This window comes from Mytilus edulis, chromosome 8 (assembly GCF_963676685.1).
Source record: "Mytilus edulis chromosome 8, xbMytEdul2.2, whole genome shotgun sequence".
Lineage (NCBI taxonomy): Eukaryota > Metazoa > Mollusca > Bivalvia > Mytilida > Mytilidae > Mytilus > Mytilus edulis.
This window is the reverse complement of record NC_092351.1, coordinates 16,677,276-16,704,127: the sequence shown is the minus strand read 5'-3', so window position 1 is coordinate 16,704,127 and position 26,852 is coordinate 16,677,276. Positions and strand designations below refer to the sequence as shown.

At 32.6% G+C, this 26,852-nt stretch overlaps 2 protein-coding genes across 5 annotated transcripts in view; both read left to right on the top strand.

Moving 5' to 3' along the window:
• LOC139484943 (uncharacterized) overlaps positions 1–21,593 on the top strand; it is a 37,232-nt gene extending 15,639 nt beyond the window's left edge. For all 4 annotated transcript variants that reach the window (XM_071268999.1, XM_071269000.1, XM_071269002.1 and 1 more), the window contains exons 3-5: positions 2,479–2,779; positions 19,824–20,359; positions 21,048–21,593. In XM_071268999.1, the coding sequence (XP_071125100.1) occupies positions 2,479–2,779; positions 19,824–20,359; positions 21,048–21,083 (873 nt within the window). In that variant the 3' untranslated portion in view covers positions 21,084–21,593. The remainder of the gene's footprint in view (positions 1–2,478; positions 2,780–19,823; positions 20,360–21,047) is intronic.
• LOC139486630 (uncharacterized) lies at positions 11,121–16,566 on the top strand. Its single transcript, XM_071271557.1, has 2 exons — positions 11,121–12,793; positions 15,662–16,566. Exons 1-2 carry the CDS (start codon positions 12,314–12,316, stop codon positions 15,917–15,919), a joined length of 738 nt encoding a protein of 245 aa, XP_071127658.1. The 5' UTR covers positions 11,121–12,313; the 3' UTR covers positions 15,920–16,566.
• Positions 21,594–26,852: the final 5,259 nt, after the last annotated feature.

The following is a 26,852-nucleotide window of genomic DNA, read 5'->3' as shown; positions in this document are numbered from 1 at the left end:
GTAAAGTTTTGTTTTTAACAGGCCCTTATTGTCAATTTCTAGATGTAAATTCTAATTTAATGTCAAATCGAAAGTTCAAGCACATCAAACGAATGGATTACAACTGTCATATTCCTGACTTGGTAGTCATTTTCTTATGTAGAAAATTGTAGATTGAACGTTGTTATAGCGCTAAACATCTTACTTGTACGACAGTCGCCTAAAATTTGATTATATTGACAGCAACGCGCGAACAAAACAAACAGACATAATACCTTTTAATGGTTGAAAATGTCAAAATTCGGGGTACAGCAGTCAATATTGTGTTATAATCTTAATCCCAATTAAAACAAACAAATATTTGACAAAGAACCACAAAAAGGCATTTATCAAATTAAATAACCTCATTCATTGCTTTCTTATTTATGTACTTTTTTTATTCGTGTTAAGTCCACCCATAAAGGATTATAAAGGATTGACCATTTTAAAGTACTGCGATCGAATGGTTAGATTAACATTAACTCTGACGTAGTTACGCGCGTTTGACGTCAGAATGTTAACGTCGCACAGGTAGAGATATAAAATGGATTTGTCGTTCAAAGTATAAAAAGAATATAGTCTATAGTTCGTTTAGGTAAATCATCTGTAGAATGTACAAAAAAATGCATATAGACAAAACATAAGCCAGTATGAAAGACAAAAATTATAACGGAACAGTTACACAATGGCGGGATTTTTATGTACAGAGCCACGTCATGTGTATCAAAGAAACACAAATTTAAAAGGGAGCATTTGTAGTGGTATTTTAATTTCTTTATTCAAAGTGGACACACAGTTGTAGAATCAGTCGTCATTGTTATTCTATCCTTAGTTTGGTAGAAATATGTTCTCATAAGTTTGTTTACCCATATAGCAGATTCAAATGATTAATAAATATTTCTCTATAGTCACCGTCAGCTGAAATTCGTAGCGGTTATCGGTAAAAATAATATAAACTAGTGATCGCACTGTAATAATCCTGACCTTCACACTTTCCAGAATGTTTTCCATTGTAATTCCGCCATCTTCGATTCAATGAGGATCCTTTGTTTACATGTGACACACGTCATTTTAGGAGTTTCCTGTAATTTTCTTTTCATTGATGTGATAAAGTTTCTCGCGCGTTATGCAAATTTTATGAAATTGAACTCCACGGAAACACTTCCGGTAAAAACAATGGCGGATTCCACCATTCAAAATTCTCTTGGAAAATGTGAAGGTCAGGATTATCACAGTGCAATCACTTAAAAGGTAGGTCAGTAGTGGTTTTTCTTTTGTCGTTTTTGAATGGAATGTAAAAAACTTTATCACGAGTGAACGTGGTTGATAGTTTAGATAATTTTTACCGATAACCGCTTCGAATTTCAGCTGACGGTGACTATAGGAAGTCAGACCCTATATTTATATTATTTCGTAAAAAGTCTAGAAAGTTTATTAACAATTAAACCTGGTTTTATAGCTAGCTTAACCTCTCACTTGTATGACAGTCGCTTTAGATCCATCATATTGACAACGATGTTTGAATCAAACAAACGGACATAAAAGATAAAAATGCCATAAAGGGGTACAACAGTCAATATTCTGTTATAATCTTAATAACGATAGAAAAAACAAATTTGTAACCAAGAAACACAAAGAAGTAATTTAGACAAGGCACATAAGCAAAAATAAAAGACAAGAATACAGGTTTTTTTTTACTTGCGTTTATTTGTTCTGTATTCCTGTCACGTAATGTTGTCATTTTGCAGTATTTTTAACATTATCTTATATGATAAGAGGGGAGTTTGGCTAGCAATAAAACTAGGTTCAGACCACTTTTTTTCTGAAAATGTCCTGTATCAAGTCAGGAATGTTGCAGGTATTTACAACAGCCCTTTTCTTTGTATGTGTGTCTTTGTGATTTGTAACAGTTAAGTATTTCTGTTGTTCGGTTGTTTTCCTCTTATAGTTGCTGTGTATTCTGAGGTTTTGGTTTGTGACCCATATTTGTTTTCGTTTAATCGATTTATGACTATTAAACAGCGGTACATTACTACTGGTGATTTTATTTATTTATCTAATATACAGTCATGGGACAAAAGTGAGATCTCACTCAAAATATGACCTTTCATTTCAACAAAGTCGATATTTTTCAAAAAAATATTACCAAGTAACTGTATGAGCGATTTTTATAATATAGATACTAAAAGATGTATAGAATCAAGTCATCCGATTGATAATATTATCATATATAGTATGATTAATAAAGTATGTTAGCAATCTAATTAAATTCAAATTTAATAAGATGTTTCATAAAGAATACAACATATCTTATGTACTTTGATACATTTTATAATATATTAGATCCTTTACTTTCCTTTGGGTTTGGTTTTAGAATTTTTTACTGTTACTTGCAATGTCTCTTGTTTTGGGTGATCATTAAAACTTTGCTGGTATATGATTTAGATTTTTATTTTTCAGACAGAGGGCAGAACCAAAGAGTGTGTACCAGATGATTATGAGGATGACAGAGATAATTTCACAGGTCGAGAATATACTCATAGATTCTATATATGGATAAGTGCTAAAGGTGTAGAAAAAATACAGAAATGGTGGAATAACATTAAAAAAGATAAAGGAGGATACCATTTCGTGTTGAACAATTGTTGTGATGCAGTTGTACAGGCTCTTCGGGAGGGAGGAATTGAAATAGCGATGTACTTTATTGGAACACCTGGGGGTATGGTTGAACTTGGGAAAGAACTAGAAAAAAAAACTTCAGGTAACCAAATGTCTAATATCCTAACACAATACAACATAAATCCGTATTAAAACATTCCGCTGGTAATTGTTAAAGTCTTTTATTTATAATTACATTTTAAGCATATACTAACATCAAAGAAGAGGACAAATATTAGTATTTTGTCAGTAATTCCCCTTCATTTGTATTGAATGTGAAACTTGACAATCGATGAGATAAGACAACATTCATTGGTATCATAGAAAAATATAAGGCTTACAAAAGAATACATTAAAGAACATTTTAAGGTGTCTTTCTCATCAGCATGGTATCACATATTTCAATATGTTCAAAATGCACAATGAAAAACATATAATGTCAAAATATTAAAGCATAAACCTCGAAAAAGTTAGGTCTGAATAATGAGAAACTCTCGGTCTCTGGCTTTTAATTAAAAATATGAGTCTGTTATAGAATGTTGTTGGTTAGCTTTGTATCTCAATGTATTTACAAGAACGTAGAGATTTATTCCAATTTTACCACTTTATATTTTAAAAAAGGTCTAAACAATTTCAAGGTTCTAAATGAAAAAAAATATCTGTTAATTGAGCTTCAACTTTCAAAAACTATCCTGTTCATCTGTTATATTGTTGTTGTTTGGTTTTTTTTTGTGTGTGTTTGTGTTAAATCAGTTTGCGAAGTACGTTTCATCATACATATTTCTTTAGGATGACCATCAAAGAACTATAAGCTAAAAAAAATCTCAGTTGGCACAATATTGCCGCTTCCGATAACTATGAAGCCCCTCTTTATCATATATTTTTACATTTATTAAGGTATAAAGTATAAGTGGAGCACGGAAATATTTGTTACAAAATATATAATTTTGTTGTTCATACTACGAGAACATAAGCTGAAAATTCATAGTCCTACAAAACACTTATCATACCTGGTATATATTAAAAATAAAGAGACGAGATATTACACTAAATAAGTAAACACTAAATAGAATATAATCAACAAACAAACAAAAATTTGAAGCTTAGAAATGGATTTTTTTAGTTTTATTTATTAAAAAACAAATAAGCATCACAAAGTGTATCAACACGTCAAATTAACAAGAACGTACTAATTGAGTGTACTCGTAGTTACTGAAAGCTAGTTTAAAGCCAAAACAATTATTATTTAAAAAAAAAAGCATAAGAGATTAAAATCAACAATACGAGTTGAAACCTCTATATAGAAAATATGAACGTGGATGTTTATTTATACATCCGTTTTGAAAAGAATACAAACGCTATATTTCAATTTGAAGATGACAAAACCGATATGTGTGCCGATGTAAACTATATTCTAAGATTTGTTTTGATTTTTTATTTAGTTTTTTAATAGTCAAGATTTAGCATCGCTCTTACAGCATCACCTGACTAAGGTGTTACAGGGTTTCAAATATAAAACAACAAAAGACTCTCTCTCTCTCTCTCTCTCTCTCTCTCTCTCTCTCTCTCTCTCTCTCTCTCTCTCTCTCTCTCTCTCTCTCTCTCTCTCTCTCTCTCTCTCTCTCTCTCTCTCAATCTCTGCATATAGAAATATCTATAGATTATTTAACAGAAAACAAAGTTTTACATGAGCTATGTATATATTACATGTTGTTTGCTCTGTTCCACAAATAGGTCAAAAAGATATATATTGATACAAATTTGGTTGTTAGATTACCATTCAGGATAAATAATTAGAATAGGGGCCCAAAACTTTTGAAGTTCAAAATGTTTGTTGTATATTCTTGCTGTATATAACTCTAAGTTATAAAAGTTTTTCAGTCTATTTTTTAATTAAATTGCATTTGAAAGGTTTTCTTCTAGCTTGCATTTATAGATGTATTTTTTGGCAAAAATTAGTTAAGTAAAGTTAAAAATAAGCTTTCTTCTACAAAACTAAGAAAACATTTTTTGGGGTTAAATTCAATATTAACATAGAACTTAATGAGACAAGCACAAAACAAATTTTAAAAATTTGATGTCACTTGACAATTATAAAATAAATGTCCAATACTTTCATCTTCACATCTACAAAAAGAACATAACTTTGTATCTTTGATTTTAATCTTATATAAAAATGTATTTGTAGGAATAATCCTATGTAAAAACTTATATTGGAAGTCATACAAATATGTATCTCTACAACCTTTCTAAAGTATGCAAAAGTATTTCTTCCAGTCTTCAATGTTAGAATGCTGCTCATCCTTCCATTTTGAAAATTTTACAACTTGAGGATGTGCACATTTTACAATAAGATTATTATATATGAATTTGATATTTTTACTGCTAGTAATTTTCTACAAAAAAATTTCCTGTGGAGTAAAATTTTCTAAGTCAGTATCAGTGTATTAGGGACTGTTTTACCTCCAAAAGGATATTTGATATTAAACTGTAATAGTGCATATAATTATTTGTCTGAACTTTTTGGTTAATCTGATCAAATGTGAAAAGATCTCTCTTTTGATGGTCAAAAATGTGACAGAGGTTTTGTACAACAGCAACTCCCAATCTGTTATATAATGGGAAGTCTTCTGTTTTCACAAAATTCAAGATATCAAGCGAGAGGAACTCCTTAACATTAGTTTTAACATGGGTTTAGATGAGTGAAAGACTTGAAAGACATCTTTCCAAAACGGATTGCTGAGTTGATTTCCAATCTACAAAAGTTTGAAGTTTTGTAAAGAAAAAGATCTTGCACCTCCAAATTTATTCAGTATTAACTTAAGAATATTTTGCCAGCCGCCATTTAAATTTGCAAAAAAATCGCCTCACCCAACCGACTTTAATAAAAAAAAAAAAAAGATAAAAGTTGAAAGATTGTAATGAACCATTATCAAACCTTCCTCCTATTTATCTGCAATCAGTGTATCACGTTTGTTTTTTCTGTTTTTCCATCCCATATAAAATTAAAGTATAATCTGTTGATTTCATTTAACGTGGATTGACATATATTAGGTAAAGATGTAAGCAAATGAATCAATTTCGGAAGTGCAAGAGTCTTAATAACAGTAACCTTGCCAAGTAGTATTAGCTTCCTATGCTGCCAACTTTTCAACAATTTTGAAATATCAATGATTTTTGCACTGAATTTCAAACTGGGCATACACTGTTGATCAAAAGAGAAATTTAATCCTAAAACCTTAAAGTTTGAACAGGACCAGCTTAGATTTGTTTCAGGACATAAAACCAAGTCAGAATATCTCTTACTTCCAATTTAAACAACTGTTGTTTTAGTTGTATTTATCTTTAATCCTGAGACTTTGTGAAATTTGTCAAAACAAAAAAGGGTTTTTTTTAATTTATCTTCACTTCCATCAAGTGTAAAAAAACGTATCATTTGCATACTGACAAATGAGAGGTAGATTCCCATTTATATTCACCCCTTTTATTTTTGAATTCCCTTTTAGCTTTATAGCAAGTAATTCCATCCCAATAATAAATAAATAGAAAGATAACGTGTCCCCCTGGTGACAGCCTCTTTCAAGGTTGAAAAATTGGGACATATTACCTTTATTAATGACACAGCTCTTAGCATCTGTATAAAGAACATCAAACCATTTACAAAATCAAGGACCAAAATTAAAACTAATCAAAGCCTGCTTTAAAAAATCCCATTCTATAGAATCAAAGTCTTTTTTCAAAATCTACTAGTAATAACAATCCTTCTATGTCATATTTTTCTAAATAGTGCATTAAATCATATAGAAGTCATAGAGTGTCCTCTCCTATGAATCTTCATTTCATAAAGCCCTTTTGTGTGTCACTAATAATGGCAAACAGTACCTTTTTAGCTCTACCAGCAAGAACTGCAGATGCAATTTTCATAACTGTGTTCATCAAGCTGATCGGTCACCAGTTACCCATGTACCTCCTATCTTTCCCTTCCTTAGGAATACAAGTAATAATACTTTGGTATAGAAAATCTGAATAATGGCCCAACTCATATCCAAATTGCAGAGATCTAAAGACAAATGGACCATTATCTTTCCAAAAACATCAGAAAAAATCCACTGTAAATCCATCAGATCCAGAAGACTTGCCATTTTGCATCTGTTTTAACGCTTCTCCACATTCCTTATAAGATAAGTTTCCTCACAAAGAAAGTTTTTGTTCTGCACTGAGTTTGAACTTTTACGTCATGATTAAAAAATTGATTATCATCATTACTAAATGACTTAGATGTATAGAGTGTCCTATAAAACTGCTCCTGTTCGAACAATATTTTAGATTGATCAGAAATTTGATTTCCTTGGTCATCAATGAGTTCAGTCATGGTTTTATTTAAGAAGGCTTTCTTTTCTAACTTACAAAAAAAATTAGTGCATCTTTTTCCATTCTCATGCTAATTTACACGAGAACGGAGAATGAGGCCCTCAACTAATGTCTGTCGTCGCTTCTCTAATTCACACTTTTTCTGATTGAGTGACGTCACATTAATTTCGCTAGGGTTTAGATTTACGCTGTTTTCTAAATACTGGATTTCTTCTCCAGTCCCTTGAAAACATCTTTTCTTCCCTTGATTGTTTATTGTTTAATAGTAGGTGATAGTAAGACTACGTATCTTCATTTTTAGAACCTTTAAAAATAGCTGATCACTGCCAGATAACTGAACATGAAGAAAATCTTCGAAATCACCCCTAGAGAAAAAATCAGAAACAGTGTCTCTGATGCAGTTTATAACTAAATCTCCATATGCAGGTTCTCTTAAAAGCTGAGAATTAAATTTCCAGTACCTTTTGCTCCGCTTAGCTAAGGATGCTGTAAAAGTAAATATAATGGAGTGATCTGTCCTGTATCCAGGAATAATTTTGATACGACCGCAAAAATTGAACATTTTTTGGTCGTATATTGGTATGACGTTGGCGTCGTCGTCGTCGTCGTCGTCGTCATAGTTGTCTTCGTCCGAAGACATTTGGTTTTCGCACTATAACTTTAGTATAAGTAAATAGAAATCTATGAAATTTAAACACAAGGTTTATGACCATAAAACGAAGGTTAGGATTGATTTGGGGAGTTTTGGTCCCAACAATTTAGGAATTAAGGGCCAAAAAGGGCCCAAATAAGCGTTTTTCTTAGTTTTCGCACAATAACTTAAGTATGAGTAAACAGAAATCTATGAAATTTTAACATAAGGTTTATGACCACAACAGGAAGGTTGGGATTGATTCTGGAAATTTTTGGAAGGTTGGGAATGATTTTAGGAGTTTTGGTCTTAACAGTTTAGGAATAAGTGGCCAAAAGGGTCCAAAATTAACCTTTGTTTGATTTCATTAAAAGATGAATTATTGGGGTTTTGTGATATGCCAAATCTAACCGTGTATTTAGATTTTTAATTGTTGGTCCTTTTTTCAAATTGTTTTACATTAAGGTTCAAAGGGTCCAAAATTAAACTTAGTTTGATTTTAACAAAAATTGAATTCTTGAGGTTCTGTGATATGCTGAATCTAAACATGTACTTAGATTTTTGATTATGAGCCCAGTTTTCAAGTTGGTCCAAATTGGGGTCCAAAATTAAACTTTGTTTGATTTCAACAAAAATTAAATATATTGGGTTCTTCAATATGCTGAATCTAACCATGTATTTAGATTTTTAATATTTTGGCCCGGTTATTAAATTGGTCCACATTGAGGTCTAAAGGGTCTAAAATTGAACATTATTTGATTTCATCAAAAATTGAATTCTTGGAGTTCTATGATATGCTGAATCTAACCATGTATTTAGATTTTGGATATTGGACCATAATAGGTAAATGTCCAATTTAAAATTTTTAAGTTTTTAAGTTTAAGTTCTTAGACCACATTCATTCTGTGTCAGAAACCTATGTTGTGTCAACTTTTTAATCACAATCCAAATTCAGAGCTGTATCAAGCTTAAATGTTGTGTCCATACTTGCCCCAACTGTTCAGGGTTCTGCGGTTGTATAAAGCTGCGCCCTGCGGAGCATCTGGTTGTTCATTCCATCAATGTAAAAAGGTCCTCAGATACAAGATAATGATCAAGACGGCTCTGTTTAATTGGAGATTTCTGACGCCATGTAAATTTTCTATCACTAGGATAACATGTCCTCCAAGGTTCTAACAGTAAAAGTGTTCCCTTAATTTCATCAATCTTTTTCCTGGAGTTGGGGTGTCTGTCATATATATTTCATTATAAGTATCATCATTCTAATACAGCACTGCATTCTAGTCACCCAAAAAGATGAAACTTGTATTCGAAAATCTCATAGTTTTTTGTCGGATATCACAGAAAAAATCTGGTTTAACTGTGTTATAACCATATAAGCAACCAAAGTTAACCTTTGCTCGTATAGAGTCAAGTCTAATATGATGTATCGTCCATGTTGGTCTATAAGAGATTCATGAACTTCGTAATCATAACCACCCCTGAACATGACACAAACTCCAGCACTTCTACTATCACCATAATTGAAGTAACACTGATGACCCCATTCATCCCCAATAAAGTTTCAATATCTCTTGTACTGTGTGTCTCTTGAAAACACACAATCGAACTATTTTTTTGATTTCACCCGGTTGAAGACATCAGGTTACAGGGAAGTAATTATTTACATAGGCGACAATGGTATCCTTATTTGGTCCTGCCTTTCCACTATCAAAGATCCATTAAAAAAAATTTCGAATTCTGAATTATCAACACCTTTGGGTGTAATTGCAATGGTCAAACACATATGGTGCCGCAGCTTTTTTGATAGAAAAATGGCATTTTTTAAGGGTACTCAACGGTTCCGGAATTTTCGAAATAGTATGAATGAAGAACACCCCTTGCTTAATTTGGCACAGAAAATCTTGCTAGTCTTAGAGAGTTTTCTCTAAATTTCTCGCTATTTCTACACCAATGGCCAACACTCATATCTCACCATTTCAATTTTAATTTCTAATTACCAAGGCAGCAGAAAATAAATTTACTTCTACCTATTATCTTGGATGTAAAATCTAGGTGGCGCCAGCGATCTATATTTACTTCCTTTTAACCATCAGATCTTTTCTTAGCATTAGAGAAAAGACCCCTAACATTCATTGACAAAAATTTTATGTGATTATCCATATGTTATATTGACTTGAGATACAATATTTTTGTCTATACACAAGAACAAGCAAAACAATGTAATACAATGAAATAAACTTAAATTAACTACATTTGCACAATCATAATTTTACACAATCATTCTCTCTCACATTTATACTGTTAAGATAACCCACATCCATATAGATGTTATCTTTGATGTGTTGCAGCTTTTATGGCATTAAATACTACAATTCTGAAATGCATATTATTCACACTAACAAAAATGACCTTCTATTTTAATTCATCTGAAAAAAAAACCAAAAAAAACCCAGACACTCTTTCATACACAATGTATAAGAGATAAACAAAACGCTTCACTAAGTAAATATGTCGAAACAAGGAATTGACTGCTTGTCAAAAGATAAAAATTGAAAGGTAATTATTAATCATAAATTTCACATTGAAAAAAACATTAAAATGAAATTTTTAAGTCGGAAAAAAAACAAACCCAAAAAGAACCAATGATAAGATGACATAAATAATGATAATATTAATCATTAAAATAATGAAAATTTTGGTGGATATATAGTTCCCATTAATACTAGTATATTTCGTGTGTTAGTAAGATATTATACATTAAAACAATTACATTTCAGTTGAAATGTATCCAGTTGAAATGTATCTGTCATACAAAAATATATTCCTCAATTAGTTACCAGCTATTTCAATCGCTTAGCAATGTCATCAGAAATATCAAAATTCAAATGGCTACCTGCTTCAGTCTTCCCATATACAGCACAATTAAAGTACCAATCACTATAAAGTTGATTACTATCACGAAGTTTAGTAATCAGTTCCATGTTGGATTTTGTAACATCATCAACTAGTCTAAAAGTGCATTGTTTATGCATGTTTTTCTTTTCTCTCATAATGCGGTATTTCACTTCAGATTTTAGGAGTATTATAATGACTGGTCTATGTTCTCCTTCTTTACCTGATATCCTATGAATAGCTTGTAGTTCATCAGGTCGAATGTTTACCTTCAAAGTGTCTTTAACAATTCTACTTTTAAAGATCTCTCTTAGATTTGCATCATTGTTTTCTGGGAAATTCATCACTTTTATGTTGAACTTTCTGCTATACTGCTGATTATAGTTAGACATTTGTAATGCTTGTTTGGAAATAATACCATTATCTTTAACATTTATCTGAAGTTCATGGATCATTTTTCTTTGGCTAACGATCAACTCTCATAAGCCTTCATTCTCTTTTTACAGTTCTTCAACAGCTTTTGTTTGGAGATTTGATAATTCAACTGTCATATCTACACTACTATCCAATGAAACATCTGTGTGAGTTCTTTTAGCTGGATTTCCTTTATCACTACCTTTTTTAGCTGCAAACAATATTTGCACAGTTTGTACATTCTTTTTGTCACCTTTTTTTTTTATCTTTGTCGTTAGAGTTCCCACCTGGCATTGTTAAACTAAAATAGTACTCACAAATCTAATCCCAAAAAATTCCAGACAAGTAAATAGAAGACTTCCAATTATGAACAGTTTTACTGAAATGTTCTCACAACAAAAAATCTTTCTTCAGAATTTTCAAGGTTGAAAATCCAAATTTTCTCAACAAAAAGTTACTTCACTGTGTAGAGATAATCATACTGAACATCCTCATATGAATATCATACATTTGGTCTGTCAAAAATCACATAAAATTGCCAAAAAACTGCAGAGACCAAAACTCAGTTGACTACCTGGGCGGCCATCCTAATTCATTAAAAACTATATTCAGAGATGGAAAGATATCTGCAATAAGAAATTTTCAGAGAAATGTGATTTAATTTTCGATATTGCACTATCATGAGTTTGGTGTGCTTTCGATAACTCGTATCAATACTTTTTCGTCGTAAATGATTGTGTATATCATAGGAACTGTCGTTTTTGTTTTATTTTTCAAGTTTGACAGATGGTTAGAAATGTGTTGTATATCATTTATTAACTTGCAGCAATTCAATAGGGATTCTCTTACTTTTTTAATGTCTTCTTTCAAAAACAGAAAACCGAAAAAGACAAAGAGGTATTTTAAACAGCTGTATATCATTGAAAAATATCCTTTTGTTATTTGTATCATCTGATTACTGTCTAAATGACAAATGTCCTGCTTCCTAATGCAACCAGGTCGGATTGAAATATATAAGTATGGTTCAGTGATATTATGGAATGATCAACTAAAGTATACAATAACAGTCATGAATACATGCAGTATCATACATATATGTATTTTCCCGCGTTTCGGAGTATAGCGGGAAAATGTTGTCTAAAAGGGACGTTTTATAAGAACGGTATATTTTTTGGCGGGCTTTGTTATGTGTAGTTGTACACGTGGTTACGTGGACCAATCATTTGGATTGTGTCAATAAGTATTCTTATGTTAATTAGGTGAAAGCGGGTTTTTAATTTTCGTGTGTTTGAAAATCATTCTAGCCGCAGACGTTCAACACTAAACATGTCGGAGCCGGCAGAAATAAACATGCTCATCGACCGGAAAATTAAAGACGCTATGAGCCAGAACCAAAACGAGATGCTGCAGAGCATCGACAGATTAATGTCTAGTCGCTTAGACACGTTTCAGAGATCCGTTCACGAAACGCAGAGGCAGCTATCAGAAACTCAAATGTCAAAAATCCAGCAGATGAACACCGAAAATTACGTTTTCAAGCGAAAGGGAAACGAAGAGCAGTTCAAGATTAACACAAAAATCACCAACAAGATTAAAGAGGCCAGAAGTATTCTAAAAGAATCGCAGGACAACAACGAAAGTACAGAGGGCGCGATGAGGAACATTTGTGAAGGTTTGGGCTGGGGTAAAGCTGATGACCGTAACTGCATTCACGGTCATCCCAAGATGTCGGATGAAAAATTAGGTCAGTTTCTGTATTGTCTGTTAAAGTGTTTCTATATCATTTTCTTTACAAATCATACATTGAAACGATGTAAATTTATAAAAGAATCACTCGAAAATCACTAAATACTTCCGAGAAATGTGCATGAAACGGGAAATTCGATTTGAAAAAATCGTTAAGATGACCGTAAATCATAATCAAAATATTTTCAAGATGACCGTAACATAAAACAAGGATGACCGTGATTGGTAAAAAGATGACCGTAACTTGTAAAGGATGGCCGTAATTTGTAAAGACTGACTGTAATTTATATAGGACGACCGTAACTTTTATAGGATGACCATCAATTCTAAGAAATATCCGTATTGTATTCAAAGCTTTTTTGTTGAGTTTGTCGATCTCAATAGGGGCTCGGTTAGCGGATATAAATATGTTTCATAAATTTCTTTTTTTTAAACTATAATATAATTGGCCATATTTAGGATTTATAACAATGATAGTAAATTGCATATTTCTCGTAAACAATGAAATATTTATTGATATCGACGTTAAAATTGTAACACAAATTTACAGCGATACGACGAAAATTTGAAGAAACATGAATGTGTCCCTAGTACACGGATGCCTCATCTACACTATCATTTTCTATGTTTAGTGGACTATGAAAATGGGATAAAACTGTAATTTGTCATTAGAATTAAAAAGATCATTCCATAGGGAAAATGTGTACTAAGTTTCAATTTTATTTAACTTGAAGCTGGACAAACGGACAAACAAACAGACGAACGGACGAACGTACGCACAGACCAGAAAAACCTAATGCTAATAAATGGAGCATTAAAAACATTAATAATACATACGAATATTTGGTAATCGAGCCCATGTGTATGGGTCCAGAGGAAGCAGATTAAAATCTTAATTTGTCTTGATATATGCAGGCGGAAACACTTTTGAAATAGAACAAAAGAATCGAAACTCTGTGTTTATCGAGAAAGCGATAAAAGTTAACTGTAATGTTTGATATAGTAACAAAATTTTAAAAAGTTAATAGAAACAAATAAAACGACAATTTTCTTATTTTAAAAACACCATTTGCATAAGTTTTCAATGTATCTATTACATAGTAATGCAAAACAATAAGATATCAAGTCGACAACATGGTTCTTATCGGGGCCTTTTATAGCTGACTATGCGGTATGGGCTTTGCTCATTGTTGAAGGCCTTACGGTTACCTATAGTTGTTAATGTTTGTGTCATTTTGGTCTTTTCTGGATAGCTGTCTCATTGGCAATAATACCACATCTTCTTTTTTATATATAGTATCTATAAGTTGGATGTAGAAAATGCATAACCTCCGATTTTTTTTATAACGGACGGAGAACATATCAATCTTTTAGTTCAGAAATTTTCGTGTCTGCCCTTCCATTATGTGAATCAAGAAAAAATTCCCCAAAACAGGTAACGATTGTATCGAAAAGAGAAAAATCGAGTGCACCTTTTTATGTTAGGGCATGTTTGGGGTGTATATTTTGTCTTTAAAACGTACAAAGCAAGAGTATTTTATATAGCATCACGCTTCAGATTCTATCATTATTATATATCAAAGCTACAGGTTGAATTTATAACGTAAAAAAATGACAGTACGAAAAGATGAAATATATGGGTCAATTGAGATACCTATCTAATGAATCACAAAAACAGAGTAGGTGTGTTCGAATAGCTATTTTTTCTCAAAGTACTTGACGACAGTCTTTTAATTTGGATGATGAAAATGTGTGTGTGATAACTAGGGTTTATAATCTTCAACCACTGAAAATGTTTAGTCTGCCCTTCCACGAAATATATAATTAGAATTTTTTTAAATGCTTAAGAATTTTCAAAAATTCCATCTGACATCCAAACAGACAATATTTTTAAGTTGAATCAATGCAGACAAGATCATTAACTAATGCTCATTAGCTAGTAGATACATTTGTATTTTAAAATATAACTGACATATAACGATCGATCGTAATGGTGCTATGTGGATAAATTTATCAGTTTTCAAGAGCAAAATTGGCAGAGCGTCATCCCTACAATGGATTCCATTTCTACGACTGTGAGCATGAACTGACGTAATGGGGAGATAATTTTGAAGAAGTAGAATCCTGACTGTATGAATAACATTTCTGTATATATACAAATTGACAACGTTCCGCCTTGTGATACGCTTTTCGTACAATACTATTTTAAGGATCTACTTTGCTGGAGCTCACCTTCACTAGTTTATTCGAATGATATTTTCAAAATATTTCTGTTATTTTATTTGCACGACAAAATGAAAGACGATATAATATCAATGGGTGTACATGCAATTTTTTGGCATTTTTTAAAATGTGTATTTATTATATGTCATTAAAAGGAATCCCAGAAACAAAAAACAATCTTTTGTCGAGCAGTTGAAGGCTGTGCACCGCATGTCTTTTGGCAAATTCATTTTAAAAGTTGAACCCTCTATTGTAAAAAAGATACATATGGTAATCTTTGCATTTGAAGCACGTCTTATTTTCTTCTACCTATAGGATAAAACTTTAATATTAATATGTGTATACCAACACGATTAATCATTTGATACAAAAAGATAGTTATATAAATACGGATATTTCTTACAATTGAGGGTCATCCTTTAAAAGTTACGATCATCATTTACAAATTACGGTCATCTTAAAAGCAGTTACGGTCAGCCTTGTTATGAATCGCTGATTCTGTTACCGTCATCTCGATTGTGATTTACGGTCATCTTGGCGATTTTTTCAAATCGAATTTCCCGTTTCCTGCACATTTCTCAGAAGTAATTAGTGATTTCCGAGTGATTCTTTTATAAATTTACATCGTTTCAATGTATGATTTGTAAAGAAAATGATATAGAAACACTTTAACAGACAATACAGAAACTGACCTAATTTTTCATCCGACATCTTGGGATGACCGTGAATGCAGTTACGGTCATCAGCTTTACCCCAGTGAATCTTAATCATCGACAAAAATTGATTAAGCTCGCGGATCAGTCCGATAACGGATGGAGAACAGTTACTGAGTATGAAACGCACAACCTAGCAGATGATTCAGAAGACGAAAAACGCATAATACGACCAGAAAACAAAGCGTCGAGGAAAATGAAGAGCGACAAAAAGTTTAAGACACGTATAACTCCTTACATTGCCCTATAGTCTACTCGATTCAGCTCAGTTAATCATTCCTGTGGTGCATCGACCCGGAAAATGTTATGAGTGTGGTTTGTCAGGACATTGGATGTCAGACCATTATAAACAGGGTTGGCAAACTCAGAAAGAAGTCTGATAAGATAAGTACTAGACTATTTAGTAATGATTTATCTGTTAATTTTGGTAGAGAAAATGCTATGGTTTTATGTAATTCACCTGTAGGTAAATTAAGAAGTTCAATTGATTATTGGCGTAATATTATTTGCGCTAACGAGACAGTTATTGATATCATAGAACATGGATATAAAATACCTTTTCACACAGAGCCAAGTGAGGTATTTTTGAATAACAACAAATCGTCTTTAGAGAATTCAGATTTCGTAGAAAATGAGATTTTAAAGTTGATAGAATTAGGATGCATCAAAGAATTTTCATGTAAACCTAAAGTGGTCAATCCGTTGACGGTAGCTAACAATAAAAACAAAATATTACGTCTTTAATGTTTTACCATTTGGTATATCTACTGCTGGTTATATATTAACCAAAGTTGTAAGGTGTATTGTTAAATATTTACGAAATTCAGGTTTGAAAATTATCATGTATTTAGACGATGGTTTAGGCGGGGCTGACGAGCTAGATAAGTCAGGCCCAGGAAACTATAAAATTGAGAAAGGAAATGGTGATAGTTGTTCAGAAAGTTCTGAAAGATAAATGCAATCGGACACCTAGACAAAATGTGGTATGGCTGTGTTTGGTATGGCAATTTGACAAAGGCATGGTTTCGGTCACGGAAAGTCGACATTCCAAATTGTTAGATACTTTAAATAGAATTATACACAAAATAGGTAAGGGAGAAATACACGTTTCGGCAAGGTTTCTTGCTTCTATAATTGGTCAGATCATATCTATGCAAGGGGCAGTTGGTCCTGTAGTTAGACTACGTACAAGAGGTATGTACGAATGCATTTTGTATAAAGCAAGCTGGAATGCTAATGCTCTGTTGAACAGTAGATCTCTCGATGAGATAATTTTCTGGAAGGAAAATATAGAGAAAATGAATGGCAGAGAATTGTATATTGTTGAGCAATACTCGAGTGTAGTATACACAGATGCCTCGGGCGTAGGTTACGGTGGCTATTTGGTAAAAGACATAGACGAAGAGATTATGGGTAGTTGGAACGATGGAGAAAAATTGAAAAGTTCTACTTGGAGAAAGCTTGAGGCAGTTTATAGAGTACTGCAGTCTATATCTATGTCATTAAAAGGTCAAACAGTTAAGTGGCACACAGATAATTAGAACGTAGTAAACATAATAAAAAAGGGCAGTAAGAAATCTGATTTTCAAAATATTACAATTAAAATAGCAAACGTATGTGAATCAAATAGCATTAAGATCGTACCAGAGTGGGTACCTAGACAAGAGAACGTTAAAGCAGATAAAATTAGCAAAACTATTGATTGCGATGATTGGGAGATAGACGATATTACATTTGAATATCTTAATCAGAATTGGGGTCCACATACCGTAGATAGGTTTGCCACTGATTACAATGCAAAATGTAGCATATTCAATACTAAACACTAGTGTCCAGGTACACTGGGTATTGATGCTTTCAATAGACAGTGGGGTAAAGAAAAAAACTAGATTATGCCATCACCTTCAGACATATCCCGATGTATACACAAAATTATACAAGATAAAGCAGATAGCGCTTTATTTGTTCCTTTATGGGTTTCAGCACCATATTGGCCATTTTTACACAAAGTCTATGAGAATGTTGTAGAATTCGAATCGTTCATTAAAGATAGTAAAATATTATCATCAACAGTTATCAAAAAAGGCCGAGGTAGAAATGGTATGTTCGGAAAATCCACAGATTTCAGGATGTTGGCTATGAAAATAAGGTTTTAATTTATTTCATTCTTTTCTACAGGTATCGGTCTGAAAAGCAGGGTGTTGGAGCAAATACAAGATGGAGTGATTCTTTCGGATGATTTTGACGAATTGGGAATTAAGATGTCATCGTATTTACTGCAGTCCAGGAGTGACAATACTAACAATAAATATTTTTATGCTTATAAACGGTGGGAAAGATTTATATTGAAACAAGGGGTACTATCTTTGCCAGCAAAGCCTATACATGTAGCTTTATATTTAACCAAACTGATAGACACAGGTTCATCTTGAAGTGTAGTTCAGTCAGCGTTTTACGGTATAAAATGGGCACATACAGTACAAGGTTTTTCAGATCCCACAGAAAATGCTTTTGTGACCAATTTACTGGAGTCATCTAAACGTCAACCACATAAATCGAAAATTAAAAAGGAACATATTTATTCTGAATCTATTATTGAACTTTAATATAAAGACAGTGATGATATAGCAATTTTAAGGGATTTATGTATGATTGTTCTTAGTTTCTCTGGATTTCTTAGATACAATGAGCTTAGTTCTCTTCGTAAAGACGTTCATTTCAAAACTAATTATTTAGAGATTGATATTGACATAAGCAAAACTGATCAGTATAGATTAGGGGAAAAATTAGTTATTTCAAATGGTGAGTCTGCTGCTTGTCCTTATAATTGATTGTCCAAGTATTTCAGTATTTGTAAAATTAAGTCCAGTTCTGAGTAGTATTTATTTAAACCTATTGTTAGATCAGGCAAACGGTGTTCGCTAATTTATAAGAACAAAAAACTGAGTTATACCAGAGCTAGAGAGTGTATAGTAGCTAGACCCAAAGAAGTTTGTGGTGATATAAACATAGGTTTACATTCTTTAAGGGCGGGTGCAGCCACTGTCGCAGCTAACGCTGATGTTAAAGAACGCTGCTGGAAACGGCACGGTCGATGGAAATCTGATACTGCCAAAGATGGATACGTGGCAGACTCACTTGCACATCGTTTAGAAGTTACTAAGAAGCTAGGTCTTTAGCATTTTCATTTTATTGTATGTCATTTATACTTGTCCGCCCTTTCTTTGTGTTTCTAGTCTGCACGGCTAAATGCATTGCTTTGTGTTTGTTTTTATTGTAGTGTAGTTAAGACATGTATTTTCCCGCGATTCGGAGTATAGCGGGAAAATGTTGTCTAAAAGGAACGTTTTATAAGAACGGTATACTTTTTTGGCGGGTTTTGTTATGTGTAGTTGTACACGTGGCTACGTGGACCAATCATTTGGATTGTGTCAATAAGTATTCTTATGTTAATGAGGTGAAAGCGGGTTTTTAATTTTCTTGTGTTTGAAAATCATTCTAGCCGCAGACGTTCAACACTCAACTTCAATGTTTCATAATATTTGATGTTGTATATTATTTTGCTGTTTTTTCTTGTGAGGGAGTTTGGCATCAATGTCCCGAGGCGTGCCTTGCACTTGGTCCGAACACAGATTTCCATATCAATTTTCTTTAGTAAAGTTTTTTTGGTGGTTTTTCCTGGGCGGCGAGGTTACGTTGAAGACGGATATGCATGCATACATACATACATACATACATACATACATACATACATACATACATACATACATACATACATACATACATACATACATACATACATACATACATACATACATACATACATACATACATACATACATACATACATACATACATACATACATACATACATACATACATACATACATACATACATACATACATACATACATACATACATACATACATACATACATACATACATACATACATACATACATACATACATACATACATACATACATTTAGAAGTGAAACATTTTGTGTTGTGAATCGTATCTTAATAGCAAATTTTTGTAATTGACATATACTGTTTTTAAGCAGGACAACTGTTTTTGAAATAATTATAGTATATAACAATGTAATGAAATATGACGCAAAATATAAACTCAAATGTGATAACCTCTTTGCAGATGAAGAACTAAATAAAGATGTGAAACGTTGGAAGAAAATACGATACGAAACTCTTCTTAGAATGAACTATTTAAAACAAGAACTGTATAGAGCAAATGAAAAAATAAAAAATTCTAGAATACTGAGAAATATAACAACTGGCGCATCATTATTTGTTGGTGCATTATTTGCCCCTTTCACAGGGGGTGCGTCTTTGGTTGGAGCTGCCGCGGTGACGACTGGCGTTGCTGGTATCACGTTCATCATTGAAACTATCATCGAAGGAAATGTCATTGGAACAACACAGGCCGCTGTAGATAAAGATAAAACGGAAACCATTCGACTTCGTCAGAAAGTAACATATTTTCAGGGTATTGTGTGCTCTCCATTTGCGGTAGAATTGTTTAAAGTTAGTCTTGGCACCATCTGTAATTTGCGTGAACAGTCCCTGTTGTCTTTTATAAAGAGTTGGACTGGAACTGATAGTACTTCGTTGTTAAATGCCATTGCTAAACTAGAAAAGTACACTCGTAACTTAGAAAGCGAACTTAATACCGTAAGTACTAACAACCATACAAATATGCTTTATTAATAAACATTCCATCACATTCACATGTGAAACTAGTGGTAAATACATACAAAATACAATCACATACAGTCATAGAAAGGAATGAAAACAACTTTTAAATGGAATATATTAATAATTACTTTACTTTATAATAACGATAAATCAGATGTCTAGAATAAATTAATAATGGAGGTATGAATTCTGTCAATGATTTATATTCTATTTTAATCGTGCACTTCTGGTTCATAGAAAGCATAAATCATATATATTTTAGAATTTAGGTTAAGATAGACTAGAATCGTGTGTCAGGCAAAACCTCCAACTCCATGAGATACTTTTTATTTTGACAATGATTGACTAAAATTAAAACATTTTGTTCGTAATGTTGCAAGGCATTTACATTTAGTGCTTTGGTTTGGTGCATGCCCTGTTTACATTTGATTTTTTAGTTTGATGCATGGAGGTTTACATTTTATGGTTTTGTGCATGCCCTGTTTCCATTTCCTCCAATTCGATTGTAATTGCAAGCACTTTCTAACTCAATAAATACTAAATTCAAAACACATCCGTTTAAGTGTTTTCTCCGCGTAGTCAGTATTTCGGAGGTTACCATCACGGTCTTTGCTTTCAGATAAACCAAGTGTGAATCAATAATTAATCTATATGTCTTTTCCAGGTTGGAAAAATCCAAGAAAAATATGCAATGCCCTAAAGACATGCACATGAACATGAACACATGTTTTATTCGATATTTTGGCACTTCTTCATGTATTTGCATACACCATGTGTTATTTAAATCAACATGCGTGTTAGTTGAGAGATGGAGGCTTTCAGAAGTGTCCCACATATGCATTTGACTATTTTTGAATTGTGATTAATTATTGCATTGTTTAATTCCTTATGGACGAATACCACTTTAATACATAATAATATAACATTGGTGTTATAGTCCAGCAGATAGGTGAATACGTGTGCACTTTGTTTAAAAGCAGGACATTTTGAAAAAAAGCTAATGTGAAGCATTATAAACATGATGAACAAAAATAGATATGGAGGCAAGGTAAATTTTATCAACTTCCGGTTTTATCATCAAAACATTTTATTCAGAATCTTGTCATTTCCAGTCAAATAGATCACTATAACATATTTTAAGGACGAAATACATTATGTTTATTCAAAATAAGCAATGTATGTTCCATCAAATAGAGTTGAAGAACTGATACTACTATAGTTATATTGTCAAGTTAACAAATTTTAAGACATGTCATTTAGAATCAACAGGGCAGTACATGGGAGGACAGACTGTTCCACACCTGCAACGACCACAACATCAAATTCGAGACCAAAGTAAATTAACTCTTGACATGAATAAGGTACATCTGATAAATTCGTTTACAACGGTTGCAATTGACCATTTTGTCTTTTATCCAACCAAATGAAAGGCGACAGTTACTAGGGAACATTTAGACTCATAAGTCGAAAGTAAACTGACCAAATCCGTGACTTACACTCAAATAATAGTACATAAAAACAATATAAAAAGTGAAGACTGAGCAAGACGGAGCCAGACAAACGCTGGGAGTGTTCTCATGTTTTCTGGAAGGGCAAGCCAAGTCTGTGGTTCCAAGTTGAGACATCCTCCGCACTTTACTACCTTGATATAATGTTTGGTGTGTTAAAAAACGACTGATTTTGTTGGCGAAATACCTTAAATGTACTTGCTTTTTAAAACTAAAAAGATGATTTGATGCCTCATGAGTTCGATCATACATCAAAATATTGCATCGTTCGATTCATGACATAATGGTTTCGACATTCATAGTCCTTATAAAAACATTGTTAAAATTGGTAATGTAACAACCATCCATCAAAGTTCAAAAAGTATTAGTAGACAGCACTCTCACAAACAAAAAACAACATCTGTAAAATATAAAGGCAAGCATATACATTACAGGGATACATTCGAAAGCATCCAATCAGCACAAAAATAAACCTTACAAATAATATGAAAATTATTTGTGGTTCGATTGTTAATAAAACCTATCCACCAAATAAAGAAATATGTTAGAAGATAATTCTCTAGCAAACTTGTCTAGACTTTCATATTGACGAATGCTCTAGTACCATCATTAAATGCAATCCCATGCTGTTTTTCTACTTCTACCGCACACAATGACACAGTGTAAGATCTGGTAAATGCAAAGAAGACAGGTAAAGCATTGGATTTGTCCAGCCCTAAAGGGTTAGCAAGTTCCTGAATGGAAACCTATCTAAAATGTCCAATCCCTAACATCTGGAAGTAGGACGCAGGAATGTATACTACATCCGTATCAGCTGACCAGATCATCACAAAAGTATTTTATAACGTAAAGTGTAAAGTGCACAACTATTCTGGTATCACCTTTCTTCTTTATTCCAAGGTAGAAAGCCTAACGTCATCATGGTGAGGATTAAAGACACCAATATTTCTTTTTCCAACGAATTCGTTTATAGAGCTCTGTTTAATATGTACATCTGAGCAATTGTTAGTGTTTCCTAATAACACGAGTCGGTTGTCATATATAGTCCTAACAATAACATACTAATTTTCAACGAGTATGACTGGTCAGAACTCACACAATCGGTGCGGTGCCCGAGGAAGTTTTATGAGAATTTTGAAGTTTTTAGTTTGTTGGCTATTCAGGTTTATTTTACTGCCTTTCACACGGTTAGGGCCAAGTTGATCAGCTGTTCAGCCCGATCACGACGATGATAAATACTGATCGATGACTTTTGGAAGCATTATCAGGACAAAAGTCGTAGGACGTTGAAAAAGCTATTCATAGTCTTACACCATGGATACAGGCTCTCAGTCGTCGTCTGACTGCATGACATACCTCTCCCGTCATTAATTCATTTTAGAGTGTATCCTGACGCGGTGATGACGGACTCAGCTTCATTTCATGGTGTCCCTTAGCCTTCATAGCCCTCACAAGCAAAAAGAGTATTATAGATGTGATGACGGACTCAGCTTCATTTCATGGTGTCCCTTAGTCTTCACAGTCCTCACAAGCAAAAAACAGAATTATAGATGTGATGACGGACTCAGCTTCTTTTCATGGTGTCCATGGTGGCTATGAAACTTTGATTGTCCAGTTAGAAAATTATCAATGGTTGAAATGTTTATATCATAAAGATGCTTTTGAACTATTGTATCTAGAGATTTACGTGTTGTTTTTTTAGAAAAATTTCTAAACGTAGTTGTCGTCTGTAATATACCTGCTTATGTCATAGCGCAATATATGGGATTGTTAAATGCAATTTGTTGTGCAATGTCGTTTTTCATTTGATATGCATCCGTTTTCGGTGTTCTGATATCAAAAACAAATGGAATAAAAGTGAACTATTCCTAGTGTGGTTTTAAAAATGAATGAATGATAATGTGCAAATTAGAGTTATTCTTCTGTGAAAAACATTTCATAAAATCAAAGACGTCCTTTATCTCCTTTTACAAAATGATTAAATACACGATGAAATGTTCTATAAATAATCTGGTTTAGATGTTTTATCAATGTTTCAAGAATTATATGAAAGTAATATAGCATGGTTTTATCTTTAAACAGATCTAGAATATATCCGATATCAAGTATTATGAAGAAAATAATTAGAAACAAAATTCCTCGTGAGTTATTTCACTCCCATACATTAGGTGTTCTTGTATGGTCATAAAGGTGCATTCTCGTTAAGAAACCTTGATTTGAGATGATTTCATATGTATTAATATTCATGGTGGTTATTTGAGAGTAATGGGAAAACCAAAGAACATTTTCCAGTTAATTATGAAGATGATAGAGATCGTTTTACAGGCCGCCACTATACGCATGCATTCTCTTTAAGAATGGTGTCATAGATGTAGAAAAAATACGGAGATGGTGGCAGACAATAAAGGATGGCGGAGGATACAATTTCCACTATACTCATGCATTCTCTATTAAAATGGTGTCATAGCTGAACAATTGTCGCGACTAAGTTGTTCAGGCTCTTTGGGAGGGAGGACTAGACATAGGGAAGTCCTTAATTAGAAAACCTGAGGATATGGTTGGACTTGGAAAAAACCTCGAAAAAAAAATGATTTTACAATCAAGGTTTACATAAGAGACCTGTTATCTTTCTAGTTGTAATTCAAATATTTAAATGGTTTGCTCCACATCTATAATAAAAGTTGAAGAAGAAAAAATATTGTGTAATGGTTTCATGTAGTTGCAATGAACATAATCTGTTCTATAAATCGTACATATATATTTAAATAAAAGTCATGTGAAACTTCAAATTAAAAAAAAGACTCATATGCTTTTTTATAACTTAATGTCTAGTCTTTGTCGTGAAACTTACGGACATATCCTTTTTTCTGAAGAAAATTCTATATTTTGTTCAAATTTAAAAGAAAACGCCCCAGACTATTCAACAAATTTTGCTTTCACAATATACATTTCGTTAATCTAGTTAGGCCTTTCCTTCTCGGTTGTATCTAGGGTTCTAAATAAAGACAACAGTGGTATACCGCTGTTCGAAATTCAAAAATCGTTTTAGAAAAAAACAAATCCGGGTTACAAACTTAAACTGAGGGAAACGCATCAAATATAAGAGGAGAACTACGACGCAACAGAAACACAACATTAGAATGTTACACACATAGAAACGATCTATAATATAGCAATGGCCATTTTCCTGACTTTGTACAGGACATTGTAACACAGTTCATTGTGTATAACGGCAAACATGATGGTGCTTCTTTCAGATCAGTTATTTTGTCTGTCATCAAAAATGATAATTTTTAAACGTTTAACATTGAACAATCTCCAACATAATATAATGTAAATGTATACACATAATGGGTCTTGTGGAGCTATCAACATGACAAACAGCCAATTAACAAAAACATACTTAATTCGATAAGGACTCATTTTCAACCAGGAAACAAACAATAACTCTCCCTAAAGAAATACATAGGAAATAACAGACTGTTTTTTTTCTACATTTGAAAATGCCTGTACCAAGTCAGGAATATGACAGTTTTTGTCCATTCGTTTTTGATGCGTTTTTTTATTTGATTTTGCCATGCGATTATGGACTTTCCCAATTGATCTTCCTCTAAGTTCAGTATTTTTGTGATTTTACTTTTTTCAGAGAAATTGACTGGTTCGATTCAACGGGAGTGTGTAAAAAAAGAAGATGTGGTATTATTCCCAATGGGACAACTCTCCACAAGAGACCAAAAATGACACAGAAATTAACAACTATATGTCACCGTACGGCCTTCAACAATGACCAAAACTCATACCGCATAGTCAGCCCCCGAAATGATAATGTATAACAATTCAAACGAGAAAACTAGCGGCCTTATTTATATAAAATAATGAACGAAAAACAAATATGTAACACATAATGTACTCCATTCAATAAGCCCTTTGTATATACTTTGATCTTTTTGGGTTTGAAATTTTGGGAGTCATAACCTTCACTGATATTGCACATGCTTTTACAGACTAAACTAACATTTAACCGGGATGACGGACGCTTTTACACACATACATCAGTGTAATTGTAAGTCATGTTTAACCGTTTGCTTTAATTGCTACTATTTTCACGACATTATTTTCAATAAAATGAAATTAAGATTTTAAAGAGTTCATAGGTTACCCCTTTGGCAAATTTATGGATTCGCCCCTTGTAATGTTTTACTCCGCCGGCACATCAAATTAAAATCGTAAATCATAAAAAATGATTTAATGTTTAGACGTATATGAAAAAAATATAAATTGATGTTAATAAACGTGTGCAAATGGTTATTACAAATAAAAATAACATTTGTAAAAATGCCGATTGCTAATATTCTTTTTAAATTTCACAAAATTGACGCTATTAACCATACCGGTGTCACTTCATTCATCAGGGATAATGAGGTTGTCTTTAACTGACGTAGTTATAGACAACGTTTAGAAATTTTATGTGACGTGTCTCTTATTGTTTATTCCCGGTTTAGAGGGGGTTTGAAAAATGGATTTCTTTTCCTTAATTATGCTTTTGATTTTATTTGGCGCAAGTAGAATTTTAATTTTAGTTAAAATGTAAAATTGTGAAGTTAGATTTTTCGCGATCGAAATTTAATCCAGAAAAGCACTAATTCGGACGCATAATATTTAAAAAAAAATGTTTTCAATTTTAAAACAAAACTATAAATATATTCCATATCACAACACATTGCTGAGCATAGACCTTTATTATTTAAACACAGTATTTTACAATTCCGCACAATCTTATCACACAGAAGTTCAATTTATACCATAAAAATATATTGAAAGGGTCCTTTTACAAATCTGATTACAAATTTGTTTCCTGACACGTACTGTATATGACTCTCTAATCAAATTCTAATAAAAACAGCGGTATAATTCTTTCTTTGACAAAGTATTTACGTTATTCTTTATTGAATATGCGTAAA